This window comes from Dipodomys merriami, unplaced genomic scaffold (assembly GCF_024711535.1).
Source record: "Dipodomys merriami isolate MVZ:Mamm:240054 unplaced genomic scaffold, mDipMer1.0.p SCAF_242, whole genome shotgun sequence".
Classification (NCBI taxonomy): Eukaryota; Metazoa; Chordata; class Mammalia; order Rodentia; family Heteromyidae; genus Dipodomys; species Dipodomys merriami.
The window spans coordinates 1,193,886-1,215,127 of NW_027203849.1; the positions used below are offsets into that span (position 1 = coordinate 1,193,886).

The following is a 21,242-nucleotide window of genomic DNA, read 5'->3' on the forward strand; positions in this document are numbered from 1 at the left end:
AGCTGATGTACATTAGTTTTAACTAGCAATATCACTGTTGAGGAAAAGTAATTACAGATAAATGTGTTTATTTACATTTTTTTAAGATCAGTATTTTAGAACATTGTATTGTTTTTAGACTTATATTGTGATTTACTAGTTGTGGCCTAATTTTATTTACTTTTTTTGAAATTAGGATATATCAACTCAAGAAAGTAACATATTAGGGGCATTCTGTGATATGAATGTAAGTGTTTTTTTTTCATTCTAAGGTTTATGTAAAATTTTATGTTTTCTATTTCTATGATGTTTGAGTCTTTTAATGTCTGATAAGTTTTTTTTTTAGTGTTTGCTAGTAAGTGAAAGTTGTTCTTGGTAAGTTTTATGATAATGATATATTTTAATTTTTAGGATGTAGAAGTACCTTTGCATTTGCTTCGGTATGTCTGTTTGTTCTGTGGGAAAAATGGCCTTTCTCTCATGAAGGATTGCTTTGAATATGGAACCCCTGAAACTTTGCCATTTCTTATAGCACATGCATTTATTACAGTTGTGTCTAATGTAAGTATTGTTGGGAATTAATCTTGGGAGTGATGTCTAGCATTTTAATATGGACTTTGTATCTAGAAAACACAGAATTTTAAAGATCATGATTTGAAAAAATTGAATATACCATTTTTTTTAAAGATTGCAAAAATGAGAATTTAAATAAAAGTTTTGAATTTTCTTTTTTCTTTTCTTTTGTCCTGGGGCTTGAACTCAGGGCCTGGGTGTTCCCTGAGCTGCTTTTGCTCAAGGCTAGCATTCTACCACTTGAACCACAGTGCCACTTCTGGTCTTTTCTGTGTATGTGGTGCTGAGAAATTGAACTCAGGGCCTCATGCATGTGAGGCAAGCACTCTACCACTGAGCGGCATTTCCAGCCCTGGTGAATTTTCTTTCTGTCTTTTTGTTGTTGTCGGTGGTGGTCATGGGACTTGAACGTGGGGCCTAGGCTCTATCTCTGAACTCTTTTGCTCAAGGATAGTGCTCCACCACTTTGAGCCTAAGTGCCACTTCTGGTTTTCTGATGGTTAATTGGATGGAGATAAGGGTTTTCTGGACTTTTCCTGCCTGGGATGGCTTTGAACTGTTATCATCAGATCTCCGCCTCCTGAGTAGCTAGGATTATAAGGCGTGCACGGATCAGTGCCTGGCTAAATTTGTGAATTTGTAAAGTTGATATAGGGTAGCCATTACCTTTTTTTTTTTTGCTGCTGCTGATTCTGGGTCTTGAACTCAGGGCTTAGGTGCTTTCCCTGAGCCCTTTTGCTCAAGGTTAACCCTCTACTACTTGAGCCACAGCTATATTTCTAGCATCCCTACCCCTCATTCTGGGACTTGAATTCTGAGCTTGGGCAGCACTGTCCCTGAGCTTCTTTTGCTCAAGGCTAGTGCTCTACCACTTGAGTCACAACCCCACTTCCAGCTTTCTCAGAGTAATTTATTGGAAATAAGAGTCTCATAGACTTTTTTTTCCTGGGCTGTCTTTGAACTACAATCCTCAGATCTCAGCCTCCTTAGTAGCTGGGATTACAGGTGTGAGCCACTGGTTCCTGGCCTCTTCCAGTTGTTGGATAATTGGAGATGACTTTGAAACTTGATAATAAAATGTATATAGCTTTAGAAGAAGCAGTTTACTGAATGATTTAGTGAACAAGGTGTTTTCCATAGTTATTACACATTAATGCCATCTTTGTTTCTTTATAGATTAGAATATGGCTACATATCCCTGCTGTAATGCAGCACATCATACCTTTTAGAACTTATGTTATCAGGTAAGATTATAATGTTTATTCTAATTATTTAATATGACTAAATTTAAAACACAGATTATATTAGTTAACAGATTATATTAGTTAACAGCATTTCTTATGCATATATGAGTTTAAGTTTAATATTTAAGTTTGTGTCTGTGTATCTGTGTGCCAGTACTAGGGTTTGAACTAAGTGCCTGGGCACTGTCCCTTAATCTTAGGCTGGCATTCCTTACCTTGAACCATACCTCCACTTCCAGTTTTTGTTAGTTGATTGGAGTTTTCTGTCCTGGCTAGCTTTAAATAGCAATTCTTAGATCTCTGCCTCTTGAGTAGTGAGTATTACAGGCATGAGCCACCTGGCCTGCACTGATTTTTTTGTTTTGTTTTTTGGTCGGTCCTGGGACTTGAATTCTGGGCTCAAGGCTAGGGCTCTACCACTTGAGCCACAGTGCCACTTCTGGTTTTTTTGGTGGTTAATTGGAGATAAGATCTGATCTTCTCACTTGGGCTGGTTTTAAACTGCAGTCCTCAGGTCTCAGCCTCCTGAGAAGCTACAAGTACAGGTGTGAGCCACCATTGCCCAGTGCATTGATAATTCTTGATGGAAAGAGTAATAAAATATTTGATAGGCTTCTGGTTATAATAGTGAATGAATAGGTGACCATTTTGCAGCATATTATAGACCCTAACAAAGAACACTAATGTCAAAAAGTTGAATAACAAAGCAATTAAATAAAGCCAGAGAAATGACTTGTGAGTCAAGACCTGAGAGAAACACATAAACTTAACCCCAGATTTTTGTAGGTTTAGAGTTCAAAAAAATGTATAATGTATACATTGCTAATTTTTGGTTATGTTAAGGGGAGGAAATGTGCTGTGATAATGAAGTTTGCTAAAATTAACACGAACTATATATATGACAGACTGTAATACAGCTCTACTGGAGGTTTCTTTATACTTGCTCATTCAAGTTAGACTCTTAGGGAAAAAAAGAAAAGACTGCCATAGGTCACAGTCCTTTAAATATTACTTAGAAATAGTTTAAAGGGGGGGGGGGAGCAGAGAGGGGTGGAGGTGTGACTCAGTTGGTAGAATGTCAGCCAGTGAGTGAAAGTGTCAAGTATTAAGTTTGAGTCTGGTCTCAGACCTAAAAACAAAAGGAAAGGAATAGTGTAAATTGGGACTATGTTTAAGTATGCTAGTTCTATTGTATAACATTATGGAGGTATGAAGTAAAGGAATGTTGGTAAACTAGTAGGTGGTGTTTAAATGTTTTGTGAATTTTTGTGTATTTTCTATTTTTTAATTATTTAGGTATTTATGTAAGCTCTCTGATCAAGAGTTAAGACAGAGTGCAGCACGTAACATGGCTGATTTAATGTGGAGCACAGTGAAAGAACCGTTGGATACAACATTATGCTTTGATAAAGAAAGCCTGGATCTTGCATTTAAGTACTTCATGTCACCTACTTTGACTATGAGGTTGGCTGGATTGAGTCAGATAACAGTAAGTTATATTTATTTCTTTGTCCTCCCTCCTCTGTCCTCCCTTCTCCTCCCTCTTCCCTCCTTCCTCCCTTTCTCCCTTCCCCCCCTCTTCCTCCCTTCTTCCCTTCTCTCTCTCCCTCTCTTCCTCCCTTCCCCTTCTCCATCTCTTCATCCCTCCCCTGGGCCTAGGTACTATCCCTGGGCTCTGTTTTGCTCAAAGCTAGGTCTCTGTTTTGCTTAATGCTGTTGTTCTGTTTGAACCACAGTTCCGCTTCCTGCTTAATTGGAGATAAAGTGTAGCTAGGATTACAGTTTGAGCCACTAGTGCCTGGCTCTTTTTTTCTTTTTTCTTGGCTTATATCAGTTATACAGAGAGGGATTTTATTGTTACATCTCCACACATGTTTATACTATTCCAGTCAATTTCACCCCTTCTATCACACTCCTATACCTGGTGTTCATTTTTTATTATTAATAATTTATTGTTATTTTAGAGTTGATGTACTGAAGTATTAAAATTAACTTGAGTCAGGTAATGAGTACATTTCCTTTCATGCATTGTCTTTTGCTCCCTCATTTTCTCCCAGTCCCTCCCCCATGTCCACCTATGAATTGTATAGTCCTTTCATCTATGTCCAGTGAGCTCCACTGCTACACTTTTCCACCCCTTTTCCCTTGAGTTCTGTACCCTCCCCCCATTCCTTCTGAAGATGTACACTTAAGTATATAAGATAAATAATACCATATATAAGGTAAAGAAGCACCAAAACTTAAAAAAAACTCTTGTTTCCATATCTTTGTTTCAGTATGTATATTATTTTATATTCATATTCATTTAGGCATTGAATCTTTGTGTAAGAGTATCCTCTTTTGGTTTCACTGTGTGAGTGAATACTGGATAACTTACCATATCCCAGTGAGGTCTTAATTTCTACATATGAGAGAGACAATGCGCCATTTCTCTCTCTTGAGGTTGGCCTACCTCACTTAAACATGATTTGTTCTAGTTACATCCATTTCCCTGCAAATGACATTATTTTATTCTTTATAATGTCTGTGTAAAATTCCGTTGTATATAGGTACCACATTTTTTGGATCCATTCATCTGTAGTGGGTATCATATCTTTGGCTATTGTGAATAGTGTGGCAGCGAACATGGATGTACAAGTGTCTTTATCATATCATGGTTTATTATGTTCAGGGTAGATGTACAGTTGTGATATTGCTGGTTGGTAGAGAAGGTCTATGTTTCTTTTCTGTCTTTTTTTTTGTTTGGTCATGGGACTTGAACTCTGGGCCTGGGCGCTATCCCTCAGCTCTTCAGCTCAAGGGTAGGGCTCTACCACTGGAGCCACAGTGCCACTTCGGGTTTTCTGGTCTCATGGACTTTGCTGCCTGACTTTCCTGGCTTTGAACAGCAATCTTGAAATCTCAGCCTCCTGAGTGGCTAGGATTATAAGCTTGAGCCACTGGCGCCTGGCTGTGCTATGTTTATTTTCTTTAGGAACCTCCAGCCTGCTGTCCAAAGTGGTGGTACTAGTTTACATTCCTACCAATAATGCAGTAGGGTTCCTTTTTTCTCCACATCCCAGCCAACATTAGTTGTTCAAACTCACAGTGTTGGCCAGTCTTACTGGGATGAGATGAAATCTCAAAGTTGTTTTGATTTTCATTTCCTTTATGGACAGGGATGATGAGCATTTCTTCACGTGTTTCTTTGCAATTCTTACCTCTTCTTCTGAGAAGTCTTTCCTTAGCTACTTTGCCCATTTAGTGATTGATTTATTAGGTTTAGGGTTATTTTCTTGAGTTCCTTGTGTTTATTTATTTTTTTTTTTTTTGTCGGTCGTGGGGCTTGAACTCTGGGCCTGGGCGCTGTCCCTCAGCTCTTCAGCTCAAGGCGAGCGCTCTACCACTTGAGCTACAGCACCACTTCCAGTTTTCTGGTGGTTTATTGGAGATAGGAGTCTCACGGTCTCTCCTGCCCGGGCTGGCTTTGAACCGCGATCCTCAGATCTCAGCCTCCTGAGTAGCTAGGATTACAGGCGTGAGCCACCAGCGCCCGGCCCTTGTGTTTATTTGATATTAGGCCTTTATCTGATACTTTGCTGGTAGGAATTTTTCCCTAGTTGGTTGGCTGTCTTTCTAGTTTAGTAACTGTCCTTAGATGTGTGGAAACTTTTGGATGTAATCCCATTTATCAAGTCTCTCTCCTGTCTGTTGTGTCCCTGGGACTCTGTTCAACTACTTACACCTGTAAGTTAATAACGTTTCTCCTCTTCTCTCTTGCAGTGGTTTCAAAGTTTTGGATCTGACTTTGAAGTCTTTGATCCACTTTAAATTGATAATAGTGCATGATTGCAAACAGGGGTCCATTTTTAGTTTTCTGCATATGGGTTGCCCAGTTTTCCCAACACCAATTATTGAAGATTTTTTTTTTCATTGTATGTCTTTAGCTCCCTTATCAAATATATCAGATAACTGTAAGTGTATGATTTTATTTCTGGGTCTTCTAATCTGTTCCATTGATCTTTGGGTCTATTTTGTACCAATACCAAGTTGTTTTGTTAGGATTATAGGCATGAGTCATCAGTGCTGGGCCTTTTCTTTTTTATTTATAATAATTTAACCTGGTATATTAAAAAAATTAATCATTTTAATATGTGGCTAATATAAAATTATACTAATAATTTTAAAATTTAAAACTTAGTAACAAATGTAAGGGTATTTTAGATACCCTTACATTTGTTACTAAGTTTTAAATTTTAAATACCCTTACATTTGTTACTAAGTTTTAAATAGTTACCTGTATGTTAAGCTTCTTAATTCAGAGCAGTCCTATTTTCCAGGTATGAGTAGCTTCATATAGTCCCAAGATAATTTTTTTTAATATAATCACCCAAATTTTAAGTGTTTGAAATACAGTTTCATCACTTACAGGTGTGCGTGTGTGCGCGCGCGCGCGCGCACACACACACACACATATATCTATTAACCTGTTTATGTACATATATATTTCAATTATGGTAGAAATACATATATATGTATGTATATACCCACAAAAACATATGCATATATATTTATATACCCACAAGAACATAGGCATATATTGTATTTTATAAACACATGCATATAGATGTATACTATTTTATATATATATCCATACAATATAAAGATTTCATTTTCCATGTTTTAGTGCTCAAGCAATCCCCTCCAAAAAATAATTTAAAAGAACTTAGTTGTGTCCTAAACTATGATACTTTGAAATTATTAGGAAATAGTATGTCTTCTCTGTATTCATAGCAAATATTTGTGAAACCTGAATTAGAAGAAAATCCTTACTATTACTCAAATTGTTGATTTTTTTTATTATTATTGTTAGTAGGGCTTGAACTCAGGTCCTGTGTTCTTACTCAGCAGTTCACAGCTGGCACTCTACCACTTTAGCCATGCCTCCACTTGTGGCTTTTTGCTTGTTCAATGGAGATGAGAGTCTCTTGGTTTTGTATGACCTGGCTGGCTCTGAACCTAAATCCTCAGATCTCAGTTCCTGAGTAGCTAAGATTGTAAGTGTGAGCTATTGGCAGATAAATGTTAGATTTACTGGCCAGATAAATGTTAGATTTTATCTAGGGAGCTTTTCCTGAAACTTGGTCTTTTATGACACAATTCTACCTACATTGGATTTTTTGTCTCTCCCCCTTATTTAGGTTTTTTTTTTGTAGTGTTTAGTGTAATAAGGCATAATTATTACTTGTGGAATAAATTTTAGTTTTTTTATTGTGATCATTGCACTTGGTGAGAACTGTTTAATTTTATGCGTTTTATGTTACAATTTTAATCTGGTCTGTTTTGACCTATAGAAGTAAGCAGGTTAGTATTTCTTGTCATATGCAAACATATACAGAAAAATTAATGAGAAAAGTGTTGATAGTTTTTTTTTCCTTCTATTCTTAGAATCAACTTCACACCTTCAATGATGTGTGCAATAATGAATCATTGGTATCAGACACAGAAACGTAAGTAGGAGCATTAATTTATACATGCATATGACATTTTAATATGTTTAATATATAATTGACAATTAGATTTCAGAATATTTTTAGAAATCCTTTTCTCTTATTGCTTTAATTATACAACATAATATATTGAGAGATTTGTGTAATTAAAAAAAAAATTAATGCTGATCCTGGGGCTTGAACTCAAGGCTTAGGTGTTGTGGAGCCTCAACTCCACTTTCAGCCTTTTGGTAGTTAATTAGAGATAAGAGTCTCACAGACTTTTCTGGCTGGCTGGCTTTGAACCCACTATCTTCAGATCAGCCTTCTGAATAGCTAGGATTCCAGACAATGAGCCACTAGTTCCCAGCTTGATTTCTATGTTTTTATAAACATACCACCGTAAAGTGTTATTTGCTAAAGGATACTGTTACACAAGATAATTTAGTAGTAAATACTGTAGTGATTGGTTTCAGAAAGCACACCATCTTACTACAAGTTTGTACAAGAAAGTGTTATAATTTGGTTGGTTTATATACAACAGAAATTAATTTTCCATGTTCTGGAATATACAAGGTCACAATCAGATTGATACCTTAGTTCTGCTGGAGTATATTTTGGGTTGCAAATTGGTGTTTCACATGCTTAAAAGAGAGGGTTAGTATTCTCTGGGCTGGTGCTCTCCTCCTACCCCCCCTCCCCTTTTCAAGGCTGGAAAGGTGGCTCAGTGGTAGAGCACTTGCCTTGCATGCATGAGGCCCTGGGTTCGATTCTTTTGCCTTGCATGCATGAGGTCCTGGATTCGATTCCTCAACACCACATAAGTAAAAATCAAAAAAAAGCCGAAAGTGGCGCTGTGGCTCTAGTGGTAGAGCGCTAGCCTTGAGCTGAAGAGCTGAGGGACAGCGTCCAGGCCCAGAGTTGAGGCCCCACGACTAGACCGCCCCCCCCCCCCCAAAAAAAAAAAAGTTCTCTCTCTGTGTCAATACTGAACTCAGGGCCTTGTATTATCAATTGACTTTTTTTGCTCTAGGGTGGAATGCTACCATTTAGGTTATAGTTCCACTTACAGCTGTGTGTGTGTGTGTGTGTGTGTGTATGTTTTGAGTGTGTATGTTTTGAGTGTGCATGTGTGCAGGGTACAAGCCAGCTGGTCCTGTGACCTAACCTCAGGCCCTGGGTGTTGTCCCTGGGGGTTTTTGGTCAAGGCTAGTGCTCTATCACTTGAGCCACCATTCCGTGTGTGTGTGTGTGTGTGTGTGTGTGTGTGTGTGTGTGTGTGTGTGTGTGTGTGTGTGTGTGTGTGTGTGTGTGTGTGTGTGTGTGTGTGTGTGTGTGTGTGTGTGTGTGTGTGTGTGTGTGTGTGTGTGTGTGTGTGTGTGTGTGTGTGTGTGTGTGTTGGTTTTTGTTGGTCTTGGGGCTTTCTCCTCTGTCTTGGGTGCTGCCCCTTAGCTTTTCAGCTCAAGACTAGCACTTTACCAATTGAGCCGTGGTGCCATTTCCGGTTTTCTGGTGGTTAATTGGAGATAAGAATCTCACTGACTTTCCTGCCTGGGCAGGCTTTGAACTGTGATCCTCAATCTCAGCCTCCTGAGTAGCTAGGATTATAGGAGTGAACCATGAGGACCCAGCTTAAACTTTTTTAGTATTAACTATGACTACATTTACAGACTTATCACATTTAATGCTTAATTGAAGTCTTTTTTTTAAAGATCTGGAGTTTTAATAAACATGGAAAGAATGCTAGTCGTATGAATCACTCTATGTCCCAGAGGAGTATAGGTATCCTTAAAAAAAATCTGTTTCAATGTCATTGCACCCTCCTGCACAAACTTGAAATGTAACCTCTGACCTCACAGAGCTGTGCAGATCTCAGACTTTCAGATCTCAGCCTCCTGAGTAGTTAAGATTACATGCATGCCCCATGGTGCCCAGCTGAGGGTTCTCCAGTCATGATCTAATTAAGAATGAAGTCCTCTATGTTGAGCAATGAAAAAAAGCTTGGAATTTTCATCACAGTAGTACCACACATTACAGGATGAAATCTTTGTGGTTTCAAAACAGTTGACAAAGGACTAGGAATAAGTTCCTGTTTTTAACTGGGTTATATGTTGTGTTTTATGTTCTAGCCATGTGGCTTCTACCATAGAACCTTGTATGTATTAAGATTATTCTGGGGTTGGAGGCATGGTTTGTTGGTAGAGTACCGCCAGTGAGTGAAAGCATCAGGTACCAAGTTCGGGTCTTGGTTATGGACCTTAAAAAAAAAAAGATTATTCTTTTGTTTCTAAGGGTTATTCTATGGTTGTCTATTAGTTTTCATTGATCTGTAATGTTCTCTCCCATGTTCTTTCTATTCTTTGTCTAATGGTTCTGTATATTGAAAGTAAGACATCAAGGTTTCTAAATACAGTTTATTACCATTATTCCTTGGTTTGGTATTTAAGAATTCGTCTATGTACTCTAATTCATACATAACTGCACAGCCAATACTCGTGGCAATTTCATAGCCCTACTCATGCACAGAACAGTGAAAATTTCACTTCTCCCAACATTTACATTGTAAGCTGAAGTTGAACAAGATCACATTTTCATTTTATTTCAGAGCTCATACAAAGGATAAAGAGTGGTTTGAATTCCAAATCTACTATTTGTTAGGACAGGTGGCCAAGCAAGTTAACCTAATTCTCCTATTTTATAAAATGCAGTCAATATATGACTTATTTGTAGTGTTTAAGAGTATAGTTATTATATTTTCCCAGGATTGAGTTCATTATTATTCAGTGACTCCATAGAGTATAACTTCTGCAAGTAAAAATTGACTATTGCAATTGATCTGTCTATTTCTCATTTGATTTTGTTAGTTTTTGCATTATATATTTTGGGACTCTTCTTTTTTTGTTTGTTGTTATTGGTTGTGGGTCTTGAACTCTGAGCCTGGACGCTAACCTTCAGCTCTTAAGCTCAAGGTGAGTGCTCTGCCACTTGAGCCACAGCGCCACTTCTGGTTTTCTGGTGGTTAATTAAAGATAAGAGTCTCACTGACTTTTCTGCCCAGGCTGGCTTTGAACCATGATCCTCAGATCTCAGCCTCCTAGTAGGTAGGATTATAGGTGTGAGGCACTGACCAGCCAGCTTTGGGACTTTTGTCAATATGTTTATAACAATTTGATCTTTTTCTTTTTTGTATTGGGGCTTTCATCTGAGAGCCTTGTTCTTGACTACACTGACAGTCTACTGCTGCCACACAAGCCCTGGGATTTTTTTTGTTGTTGTTGTTTAATTTTGCTTCATCTGCTGCTATTGCATCATTATGTGCTGGTCCTAGGGTTAGAACTCCGGGCTTGGGAATTGTCCCTGAGCTTTTCTTTTTGCTCAAGGCTAGTTCCTTACCACTTGAGCCACAGCTATACATTCAGCTTTTTGCTGGTTAATTGCTTTACATGTTATAATATGCATTTCAAGTTAGTGCTGATTTCATGCTAATTAGATAGAAAAGTCTTTTGCTCTAATACAGCTGTTACTTGTTTCTGATTTTTAAAAAGTCAGCTACTGTCCTTGATTTCTTAGTTTTTCTTTTACTGCTTTTGAACATATGCATATGATGTGATCTCTGTGGTCTAGTTAGAATTTGTTGTGTTTTGTTGATGTGTAGATGAATGTTTTTCTCACATGTGTCAGGTGTTAGCCATTACTTCAAATAATTTTTCTGGCTCATACTTCTCCCCTTTCTGGGACTCTCCTATGTTATGTTTCCAGAGTCCTGACAGTTGGGTATTGGCCAGCTGCCAATGGCTCATGCCTGAAATCCTAGCTACTCAGGAGGCTGAGATCTGAGGATCACAGTTCAAAGTCAGCTGGGCAGGAAAGTCTGTGAAACTCTTATCTCCAATTAACCACCAGAAAACCAGAGGTGGTCATGTGGCTCAATTGGTAGAGTGCTTGCCTTGAGCTGAAGAGCTAAGGGACAGCTCCCAGGCCCAGAGTTCAAAGCCCACAACTGACAAAAGCAAAAAAAAAAAAAAAAGCATTAGTAGTTTGTTTTAATATTTCTCTCTACCTACTCTCCTATACTATTTGCTTTGGGTATAATCTTCCCTGGAATCACCCTTTTAGCTACCTACTTTCTCTTTTGCATTATAGCCTGTAGAAAGTCCTGAATGCTTCTGTGCCACTGTGGAATTTTTTCTATGTTTTTATTTTTATTCTGTATTTTAGGTGCTGGTCCTGAGGCTTGAACTCAGGGCCTGGGCAGTGTCTCTAAGCTTCTTTTGTGATTATGGAAATTTTAAAGGGGGAGGCAAAGTTTAGAATTGCTAGTCTCACCTGGGTACTTGATGCTAGGCGTTATCTTTACAGTTACTTGTTACTGACTTAAAAATTTAGGGAATGTTTGTAGGTCATTTTAGTTAACGCTTTATAGTCTGAAAAATTGTATATAATCACTTTTATTATTTGTATGAAAACAAATGTAGGTGTTCAGCTCAGCTGGATCTGCCTTTTACACAGGGGAAGCTAATTTTTTTCCTTTTAATATGTTATTTTTTTTTTCATTTGACTCTAGGTCCATTGCAAAAGAACTTGCAGACTGGCTTATTAGCAACAATGTAGTGGAGCATATATTTGGACCAAATTTACATATTGAGGTTTGTTGATGATTTTCTATTCTTTATGTATTTTGTAGAAAGGAATACTTTTGAAAATTATATTGTTTTCCTTTTCCAGATTATCAAACAGTGCCAAGTGATTTTGAATTTCTTGGCAGCAGAAGGGCGGTTGAGCACTCAGCATATTGACTGTATTTGGGCTGCAGCACAGGTAATATTAACAGTTTCTTTTTACTGTTACCTTTTCAAAGGGCTTCACTTCTCTATGAGGTAAATTAAGATATGAAAAATCGGGGAATGTAATAGGAAGTCTGAATGGACCATGTCTTACTATATTACTGAAGGAACAGAGGGAAATCAGTCCTAATATTCTCAGGAAACAAATCATCATCATCATCATCATTATTGTTATTATTATTATTATTCAGTAGTTGTACAGAGAAGTTACAGTTCCATAAGTTAGGCTATTAGTACAGACCCTCTTGACAAATGTCACCTCTTCCTTCATTCTCCCCATTTTTCTCTTCCCTTCCTTACCCTCAAGTGATTCAGTTTTTACATAATGTACATTGGCTATAATGACTGCATTTGCTCACTCTTCCTCCATTCATGTGCCTCCTCCAGTTTTCCCTCCTTTTCAAAACATGTTTCTATTTCCTGGCATTCATTTGGATAAATAGTACTTTATTATTAAGATGAATTAGACCTTTGGATTCCAGCTTTCAGGTCTGACATTGAGGTCTTTAAGTTGATATTGGTGCAAAGTGACAAACAGGGATCCAGTTTTAGTTTTCTGTAAGGATGTTCAGTTTTCTTAACAGCAGTTATTGAAGAGGCTATTTTTTTCCAAGATATATTTTTGGCTCTCTTGTCATATACTAGATAACTGTAAATATATAGGTTTATTTCTTTGTTTTCCAGTCTATTCCATTGGCCTTTGGGCCTATTTTTATGTTAGTACTAAGCTTTTTTTCTTAGAGCTCTGTAGTAAAGTTTGAGGCCTGTAATTGTGATACTTTAAGCATTACTTTTTTGGTCTAAAATTGTCTTGTTCCATATGAATTTTTAAAAATTTAAATCTTAGCGATTAACATCTTTGGGGTTTTGCTAGGGATTCCATTGAATTTGCAGATTACTTTTGGCAGTTGTTAGCATTTTCATATTAGTTCTACTTATCATTGAACACAGGAGGTTCCATTTCCTTCTGTCATGTTTGATTTCTTCAGATTTTTATAGTTTTTGCTATAGAAATCTTTCACTGCCTTGGTTAGGCTTACTCCTTTTTTTTTTGAGGCTATTACAAATGGAATCATTTTCCTGAGTTTACTCTCTGCACACTGGTATACAGAAATGCTGCTGATTCATATGGGTTGATTTTTGTATCCTGTTACTTTACCAACTTTTTTTTTCTTTTTTCTTTTCTTTTTTATTTTGCCAGTCCTGGAGCTTGAACATAGGGTCTGAGCACTGTCCCTGAGCTGTTGTTTTGCTCTAGCACTCTGCCACTTGAGCCATAGCAGCATTTCTGGCTTTTTCTGTTTATGTGGTGCTGAGGAATCGAACCCAGGACTTTGTGCATGCTAGGCAAGCACTCTACTGCTAAGCCACATTCCCAGCTCCCTGAGCTTTCTTTCTTACAATGCTAGCATTGTCTCAAGGCTAGTGTCCTACCCACTTGAGCCACAGCTCTACTTCTAGCTTTTTTTAGTAGTTAATTGGAGATAAGAGTCTTTCCAACTTTTCTACCTATGCTGGCTTTGGAACTTGATCCTTAGATCTCAGCCTCCTGAGTTACTAGTATGTGAGCCACTGGCACTGGCTTCTCTTAGCCTTCAAAGAATTTTATTTTTTCTCTCAGTGCTGGGATCAAATGCAGATCAGGACCTCTGATACTCGATATAAGGGATTTATCAATGCACCAAACCCCAGTTCTTTAACTGCTTTTATTTTATTTTATTTTATTTTTTTTTGGTACTGGGGATCGAACCCAGGACGTTGCACTTGCTAGGCAAGTGCTTTGCCACTGAGCTACATCCCAGCCCCTTTAACTGCTTTTAATATTAATATTTGTATATAAGTTTTACCTATCATCATTCTATGTGGATTCTGCAAATTTACTCAGTAGGCTTTTTGCAGGCAAGAAATTAAGTTTGCAGGGTAACGCATTGTATGCATAAGTTACTTTGTTGAATGGCAACTCCTTTGTACAACTACTTAAAAAGATAATAATAATATTTTTTAAAATTGTAGTTGGATAAGATAATAGTATAATTTATTTTTGCTGATTTGTACTACCATTTATGGTATTTAAAATTAGTATTTTACCAATAAAATAAAAATTAGCATATTGGCCAGTTTCTTGACTATAGACTGTGTAACTTTTAAATAATTTACAGATAATTTAAATGTGAGTAATCACCAAAACTATTTTCTCTTATTTTGTAGTTGAAACATTGTAGTCGGTATATTCATGATTTATTTCCATCACTTATCAAAAATTTGGATCCTGTACCACTTAGACATCTCCTTAATTTGGTCTCTGCTCTTGAGCCAAGTGTTCATACTGAACAGGTAATCTGCATAGAAATAATGACAATTTTTTTCTTGTTAAATAACAGTTTACCTTGCTACTGAGATAACTTCACTAGTAGCTTATTTAATTATTTCAATTATATTAGTATTTACAACAGTGTTGATTAAGAACTTCCATTTTTTAATTTCTCTTTTTAAGACATTGTACTTGGCGTCCATGTTAATTAAAGCATTGTGGAATAATGCATTGGCAGCTAAGGCTCAACTCTCCAAACAGAGTTCTTTTGCATCTTTATTGAACACTAATATTCCCATTGGAAATAAGAAAGGTTAGTAAAATGCATTTTTAAATTTTGAAATTGTTTAAAGTTTGAGACTATGACTGAGAATTGAAAGTATTTTCTGCTAGTATAGGTTGATCATTCCTATCTGAAAATCCTAAGTTCAAAATTATCAAAAATTCACAGCTTTTAGTTGGGTATTGATGGCTCACACCTGTCATCCTAGCTATTAAGGCAGCTGAAGCCAGCCTGGGTAGGAAAGTCAGTGAGACTACTATTTCCAATTAACCACCCCCTTCCCCTTGGAAATGGAGCTATGGCTCAAGTGTAGAGCATTTTTAGTCTTCAGCCTAACAGGTCAGAAATATCACTCAGGCCCTGAGTTTAATCCTCAGGACCTGTACTCCCTGTTTCAAACCCAAAATTTACAACTTTTGAAGGAAGATATGATGCCAGTAGTAGAAAAGATCCAATATGCAATATGAGGACTAAGCTTTTCAGATAAGAGTCACTCAACTTACACTGTCTAAAGTTTTGTTTCTAATGTAATATAGACTATATATGGAAGTAAAAATGTTGTTTGTTACTGGTTTTGGTTTACCCTTCAGGTAAAGGATGATAATAAAGCTTCAATCTTTTCTTTTCTTCTACAAAACAGTCTGCAGCCATGTGTCAGTGTTAGCCATTACTTCAAATAATTTTTCTGGCTCACACTTCTTCCCTTTCTGGGACTCTCCTATGTTATGTTTCCAGAGTCCTGAAAGTTGGGTATTGACAAAAATACAGTTGTGGCCAGGCGCCAGTGGCTCTTGCCTGTAATCCTAGCTACTTAGGAGGCTGAGATCTGAGGATTGCTGTTCAAAGCCAGCTGAGGCAGGAAAGGCCATGAGACTCTCATCTCCAATAAACTACTCAGAAAAACCAGAAGTGGCAATGTGGCTCAAGTGGTAGAGTGCTGGCCTTGAGCACAGAGGCTCAGGGAGAGTGCCCAGGCCCAGAGTTCAAGCCCCAGGAATTGGGGGTGGGGTGGGATGAAGGCTTTGCACTGGCAGCTCACACCTGTAATCTTAGCTGTTCAGGGGGCTGAGATCCTAGGAACTCTAGGCAAGAAAGCCTGTGTGAAGCTTTTTTTTTTTTTTTTTTGTTGGTCATGGGGCTTGAACTCTGGGCCTGGGCGCTGTCCCTCAGCTCTTCAGCTCAAGGCGAGCGCTCTACCACTGGAGCTACAGCACCACTTCCCTGTGTGAAGCTTTTACATATACAATTAACCACCCAAAAACTGAAAGTGGAACTGTGGTTCAAAGTGTTACTAGTGATTGCCTTGAGCTCAAAAGCTCAGCAACATTGGGGTCTGGGAAGGTGGCTCAGTGGTAGAGCGCTTGCCTTGCATGCATGAGGCCCTGGGGTTCGATTCCTCAGCACCACATAAGATAAAAGAAAAAAAGCCAGAAGTGGCTCTGTGGCTCAAGTGGTAGAGCACTAGCCTTGAGCTGAAGAGCTGAGGGACAGCACCCAGGCCCAGAGTTCAGGCCCCACAACCAGACTCCCCCCCCCCCCAAAAAAAAAAAAAAGCTCAGCAACAGTGTCCAAACCCTGAGTTTAAGCTCTAACTAAGACTGACAAAACCAAACACAACAACAAAAACATCTTTCTGTAGAGATTTTTCTTTTTGCCAGTCCTGGGGCTTGAACTCAGGGCCTCAACATTGTCCCGGAGCTTCTTTTTCTCAAGGTTAGCACTCTACCTCTTGAGCCATAGCACTACTTCTGGTCTTTTCTGATTATGTGGTACTGAGGAATTGAACCCAGGGCTTCATGCATGCTAGACAAGCACTCTACCACTAAGCCACATTTCCAGCCCTGTAGAGATTTTTTTTTTTTGTCTGTCATGGGGCTTGAACTTTGGGCTGGGTGCTGTCTCTCAACTCTTCAGCTCAAGGCTAGTGCTCTATGATTTGAGCCATAGCACCACTTCTGGTTTTCTGAGTGGTTATTGGAGATAAGAGTCTCAGGGCTTTCGTGCCCGGACTGACTTTGAACCAGGATTTTAAGATCTCAGCCTCCTGAGTAGCTAGGATTACAGGTGTGAGCCACCAGCACCCGGCTAGATATTTTAAAGATTAGAACATTTTTTTTAACATGTCATATGCTTTCTGTGTATCCTTTTTTTTTTCTTAGGCTGGTAATTGGGCCTGCACTAGGGCTTTATACTCTCTGTTGACTTTTTTATTCAAGGCTGGTACTCTACCACTTGAGCCATACTTCCACTCTGACTTTTTGCTGATTATTGGAGCTTAGTGTCTCTCAAAATTTTCTGCCTCTGACATAGAACTAAAATTCTCAGATACAGTCTCACTAGGATTACAGACAATGAGTCACTCACCCCAACTCCAAGGACTTTTCTAAACTGTGACATACTTGAACCCAGCTTATGTCTACTGACACTACATACTATTCTAGGGTTTTTTGAGTTAGCTCTCACAACTTTAAGGTTTTCCCATTGTGTCTTGCTTACTGTGTTTTATGTTTACTATGTTTTTATGTTTACTGTGTTTTATTACACTGGTCCAAAGAAGCTCAGTGACTTAGAATGTTTCCTTCCTGTTTTTTACTTTTTCTTCAGAGGAGGAAGAACTCAGAAGAGCAGCCCCATCTCCTTGTAAGTTGTGTCTTAGATATGCATGAACAGTGACATAATTTTGGTGATCTTTGGGTAATTACTTTTATATAGTAATATGTTAGTATTAGAGTCATATATTTCACTTTGCAGCCTAGACACAAATCTTAAACCAGTTAAACATTTTACCTCTTTTATTCCTCCTTTCCCTCCTTGTTGGAAGGATTAAATACTGAGCCTCCAGCTTGCTAGACAAGTGAACTACGTATCATTCCTTCCCAGTGACCAGCACCTCCATCCTTTTAAGAAATAATTAGCAAATGGGGCTAAATGTAGTGGCACACACCTGTAATTCTAGCTACTAGGGTGTAGAGATTTTGGTTTTAGGTCAACTGGTGCAAAAGTTAGAGGGACCCTATTTCAAAAACAAGGCAGGCCTGGTGGTACATTTCTGTAATCCCTGTTACTCAGGAAGTGGAAGTAGTATAATCTCAGTCCAGTGTGGACTGGAGAAAAGCCAAGATGCTAAAAAGCACAAGATTTGGGAGTGTGGCTGAAGTTGTATTTACAAAGTGTGAGGCCCTAAATTCATTCCCCATCAGAACCATCTGACCTATCCAAAACCTTGTCTACTAGGCAAACATTAATATAAATTAGAATTAAAAAATTTAAAACTTACTTTGTATAGGGTCACCTGCAGCAAGTCCTCAAAGCAGTGATAATAGTGATACACATCAAAGTGGAGGTAGTGACATTGAAATGGATGAGCAGCTTATTAATAGAACCAAGCATGTGCAGCAGCGACTTTCAGACACAGAGGTATGTAAATAGATTTTGCCCTATTAACAGGATTTGAAATATTTCCATCTTGTTTATTATTTGTATTGGGAATATAAACATAATCCTTGTGGAGTCTTCCCTTTGGGTGCTTTGGACATTGAAGTTTTAGTTCCATTTTGTATTGTTCAAAGAAGGACATTACTATATAGGAGAGCTGTTTAGAAAAGCACAATATGTCCATATCAATTATGTTTTTCTTTCTAATTTAAAATTTTCAATGTATTTGTTTATGAATACAGGAATCCATGCAAGGAAGTTCTGATGAAACTGCCAACAGTGGTGAAGATGGAAGCAGTGGTCCTGGTAGCAGTAGTGGACATAGTGATGGATCTAGCAATGAGGTCAATTCTAGCCATGCAAGCCAGTCAGCTGGGAGCCCTGGAAGTGAGGTACAGTCAGAAGATATTGCAGATATTGAAGCTCTTAAAGAAGAAGATGAAGATGATGATCGTGGCCATAGTCCTCCCAAAAGCAGTTGTGGAACAGAGCTTCGAAACAGAAAGTTAGAAAGTCAATCAGGCATTTGCTTAGGGGAATCCCAAGGTCCATCTGAAAGAAATGGGACAAGCAATGGAACGGGAAAGGACTTAGTTTTTAACACTGAGTCTTTGCCATCAGTAGATAACCGGATACGAATGCTTGATGCCTGTGCTCATTCTGAAGACACAGAACATGATATTTCAGGGGAAATGAATGCTGCTCACATAGCACAAGGTTCTCAGGAGTCTTGTATCACACGAACTGGGGATTTCCTTGGGGAGACTATTGGGAATGAATTATTTAATTGTCGCCAGTTTATTGGCCCACAGCATCACCACCACCATCACCATCACCACCACCACCACCACCACCACCATGATGGGTAAGCCTGTTTAAAAATAAAATATTTACCCTATATTTCATTTGGGAAAGTATTATAGCTACTTCTTAAGTCTATTTACTTTTGATTAATGCTATTCAATAATAATAATGCAAAGAGATAAATGCAACTCAAACATAGGTAATATTAAGCTTTGTAGTGTGGGGACATGTAAAAAAAGCAAAATTAAGCTCTCACTATTGTCTCAATGTAGATTACTTGGTTACAAGGTTCCTGAGTTAAATCCTCAGCACTGCAGAGGGAAAATAAAGTCCATTTCCATAAAAATCAATTTTTGTTTTGAAGGCAGCAGGGCCTGGACACCGGTCCTCAGCTTTTTTGGATTAAGATTAGTACTTAAACTACAGCTCTACTTCAGGGGTTTTTGTGGTTACTTGGAGATAAGAGTTGCAGGGACTGCCCTGGCTGGTTTGAACCATGATTCTTAGATTTCAGCCTCCTGAGTAGCTAGAATTACAGGCATGAGCTATCTGCCCTTAGCTATACCCAGTGTTTTTTTTTGTTTTTCATTTTCTTCCTTAATAAAGACCAGTCTCAGTATTCCCCATGTGTGGTTTTCTTTTTGCTTTTTTTTGGGTCTGTCATGGGGCTTAAACTCTGGACATGGATACTGTCCCTGAGCTCTTCAGCTTAAGGTGAGCACTTTACAACTTGAGCCACAGCACCACTTCTGGTTTTCTGGTCGTTAATTGGAAACAAGAGTCTTACAGACTTTCCTGGATGGACTGGCTTTGAACCACAGTCCTCTGAGCTCAGCCTCCTGAGTAGCTAGGATTACAGGTGTGAGCCACCAGCGCCCAGCTTCCATGTGTGTGTTTTGAGTCTGTTTTTAGAGCTGAAAATTAGACCAGGTACTATTAGCTTACAGCTATATACCCACTCAGGAGGCTGAAATCTGAGGATTGCAGTTTGAAACCATCTCAAGCAGGAAAATCCATGAGACGCTTATCTCCAATTAAATACCAAAAAAACTGGAACTGGAACTATGCTAAAGTAGTAGAACAATAGATCTGACCAAAAAAAGAAAATAAAATCTCAGGCATAGTACCCAGGCCCTGAGTTCAAGCCCTAGGCACCCCCTCCAAAAAAAGAAACTAAAATCTCTTTCTACTTCCCTCCCCCTCCTCTCCCCCTTTCCCTCTCTCCTCTTCCTTCTTCTACCTCCCCGCTCTATGGACTTTTATATATTAGGTAGGCAAGTAATGTATTATTGACCTGTATTCCTATCCCCCATTAGTTGTATAATTTATATTTATAGCATATCTCCTATTTTGTTAGACCAGTGACTTTAAATGTGTAATTGCTACATATGCTTAGTGGCTGTTATTTTGCACAGCATAGTTTTAAATCTTCAACTCCAATAATTTTCTGAAAGCAGATGTAAAATCACTTGTGGAAACATCTAATCTTGGTGATGAAAGGGAAATTTTACATCACTTAATTTTAGGATATTAATGTGTATGAACAGTTTCTTTTTATTATTTGTAAAATCCACACATAGTATTTTACAATAAGTGCTTCTATTCCTCTGATATTATATTGGACAAAGTACTTAAATTAGTTACTTTTAACTTTGTAACCTACAAAATGATAACCATAGTACCTATCTCATGAATTTTATTATAAGGATTTTATAAGCTAATGTAATTGTGGAAATAAATGCTCATTAAACGTTACTACTGTTTATTGTTGCCATTAGAAGTAATATGTGAATTAAAGGTGAAATATGAACTTATGGTTTTTTTTTTTGTCAGTTGTGGAGCTTGAGCTCTGGGCTTGGGCGCTGTCACTGTGCTCTTCAGCTCAAGGCGGGTGTTCTAGCGCTTGAACCACAGCGCCACTTCTGTTTTTCTGGAGATAGAAGTCTTTCTTGCCTGGGCTGGCTTTGAATTGTGATCCTCAGATCTCAGCCTCCTTAGTAGCTAGGATTACAGGGGTGAGCCACTGGCACCCAGCTGAATGTATGATTTTATCAGGATGAATTTCACAAAAGTATAGTTTGCCAGACTTTCCAAAATTCCATTTAGTAGCTTTCATGAGCAGTAAATCCATATGTATTATTTTATTTTCTCTTTTTGTAAAACATGTATTCTTATTTTTTATTTTGGTGCTGGTTCTGAGGCTTGAACTCAGGGGCTGGGCTTTTTTTTTGCTAAAGGCTAGTGCTCTACTACTTGAACCACAACTCCACTTTTAGCTTTTTGGTAGTTAATTAGAAATGA

The 21,242-nt window shown here is 38.2% G+C and overlaps 1 protein-coding gene across 4 annotated transcripts in view; it reads left to right on the forward strand.

Moving 5' to 3' along the window:
* The window catches only part of LOC138835945 (ubiquitin carboxyl-terminal hydrolase 34), a 205,512-nt gene that overhangs the window by 35,389 nt on the left and 148,881 nt on the right, over window positions 1-21,242 (forward strand). For all 4 annotated transcript variants that reach the window (XM_070034520.1, XM_070034518.1, XM_070034519.1 and 1 more), the window contains 12 exons: window positions 176-226; window positions 391-540; window positions 1,729-1,796; window positions 3,093-3,285; window positions 7,224-7,285; window positions 11,829-11,910; window positions 11,990-12,082; window positions 14,317-14,442; window positions 14,603-14,732; window positions 17,307-17,342; window positions 17,989-18,119; window positions 18,380-19,002. In XM_070034520.1, the coding sequence (XP_069890621.1) occupies window positions 176-226; window positions 391-540; window positions 1,729-1,796; window positions 3,093-3,285; window positions 7,224-7,285; window positions 11,829-11,910; window positions 11,990-12,082; window positions 14,317-14,442; window positions 14,603-14,732; window positions 17,307-17,342; window positions 17,989-18,119; window positions 18,380-19,002 (1,745 nt within the window). The remainder of the gene's footprint in view (window positions 1-175; window positions 227-390; window positions 541-1,728; window positions 1,797-3,092; window positions 3,286-7,223; window positions 7,286-11,828; window positions 11,911-11,989; window positions 12,083-14,316; window positions 14,443-14,602; window positions 14,733-17,306; window positions 17,343-17,988; window positions 18,120-18,379; window positions 19,003-21,242) is intronic.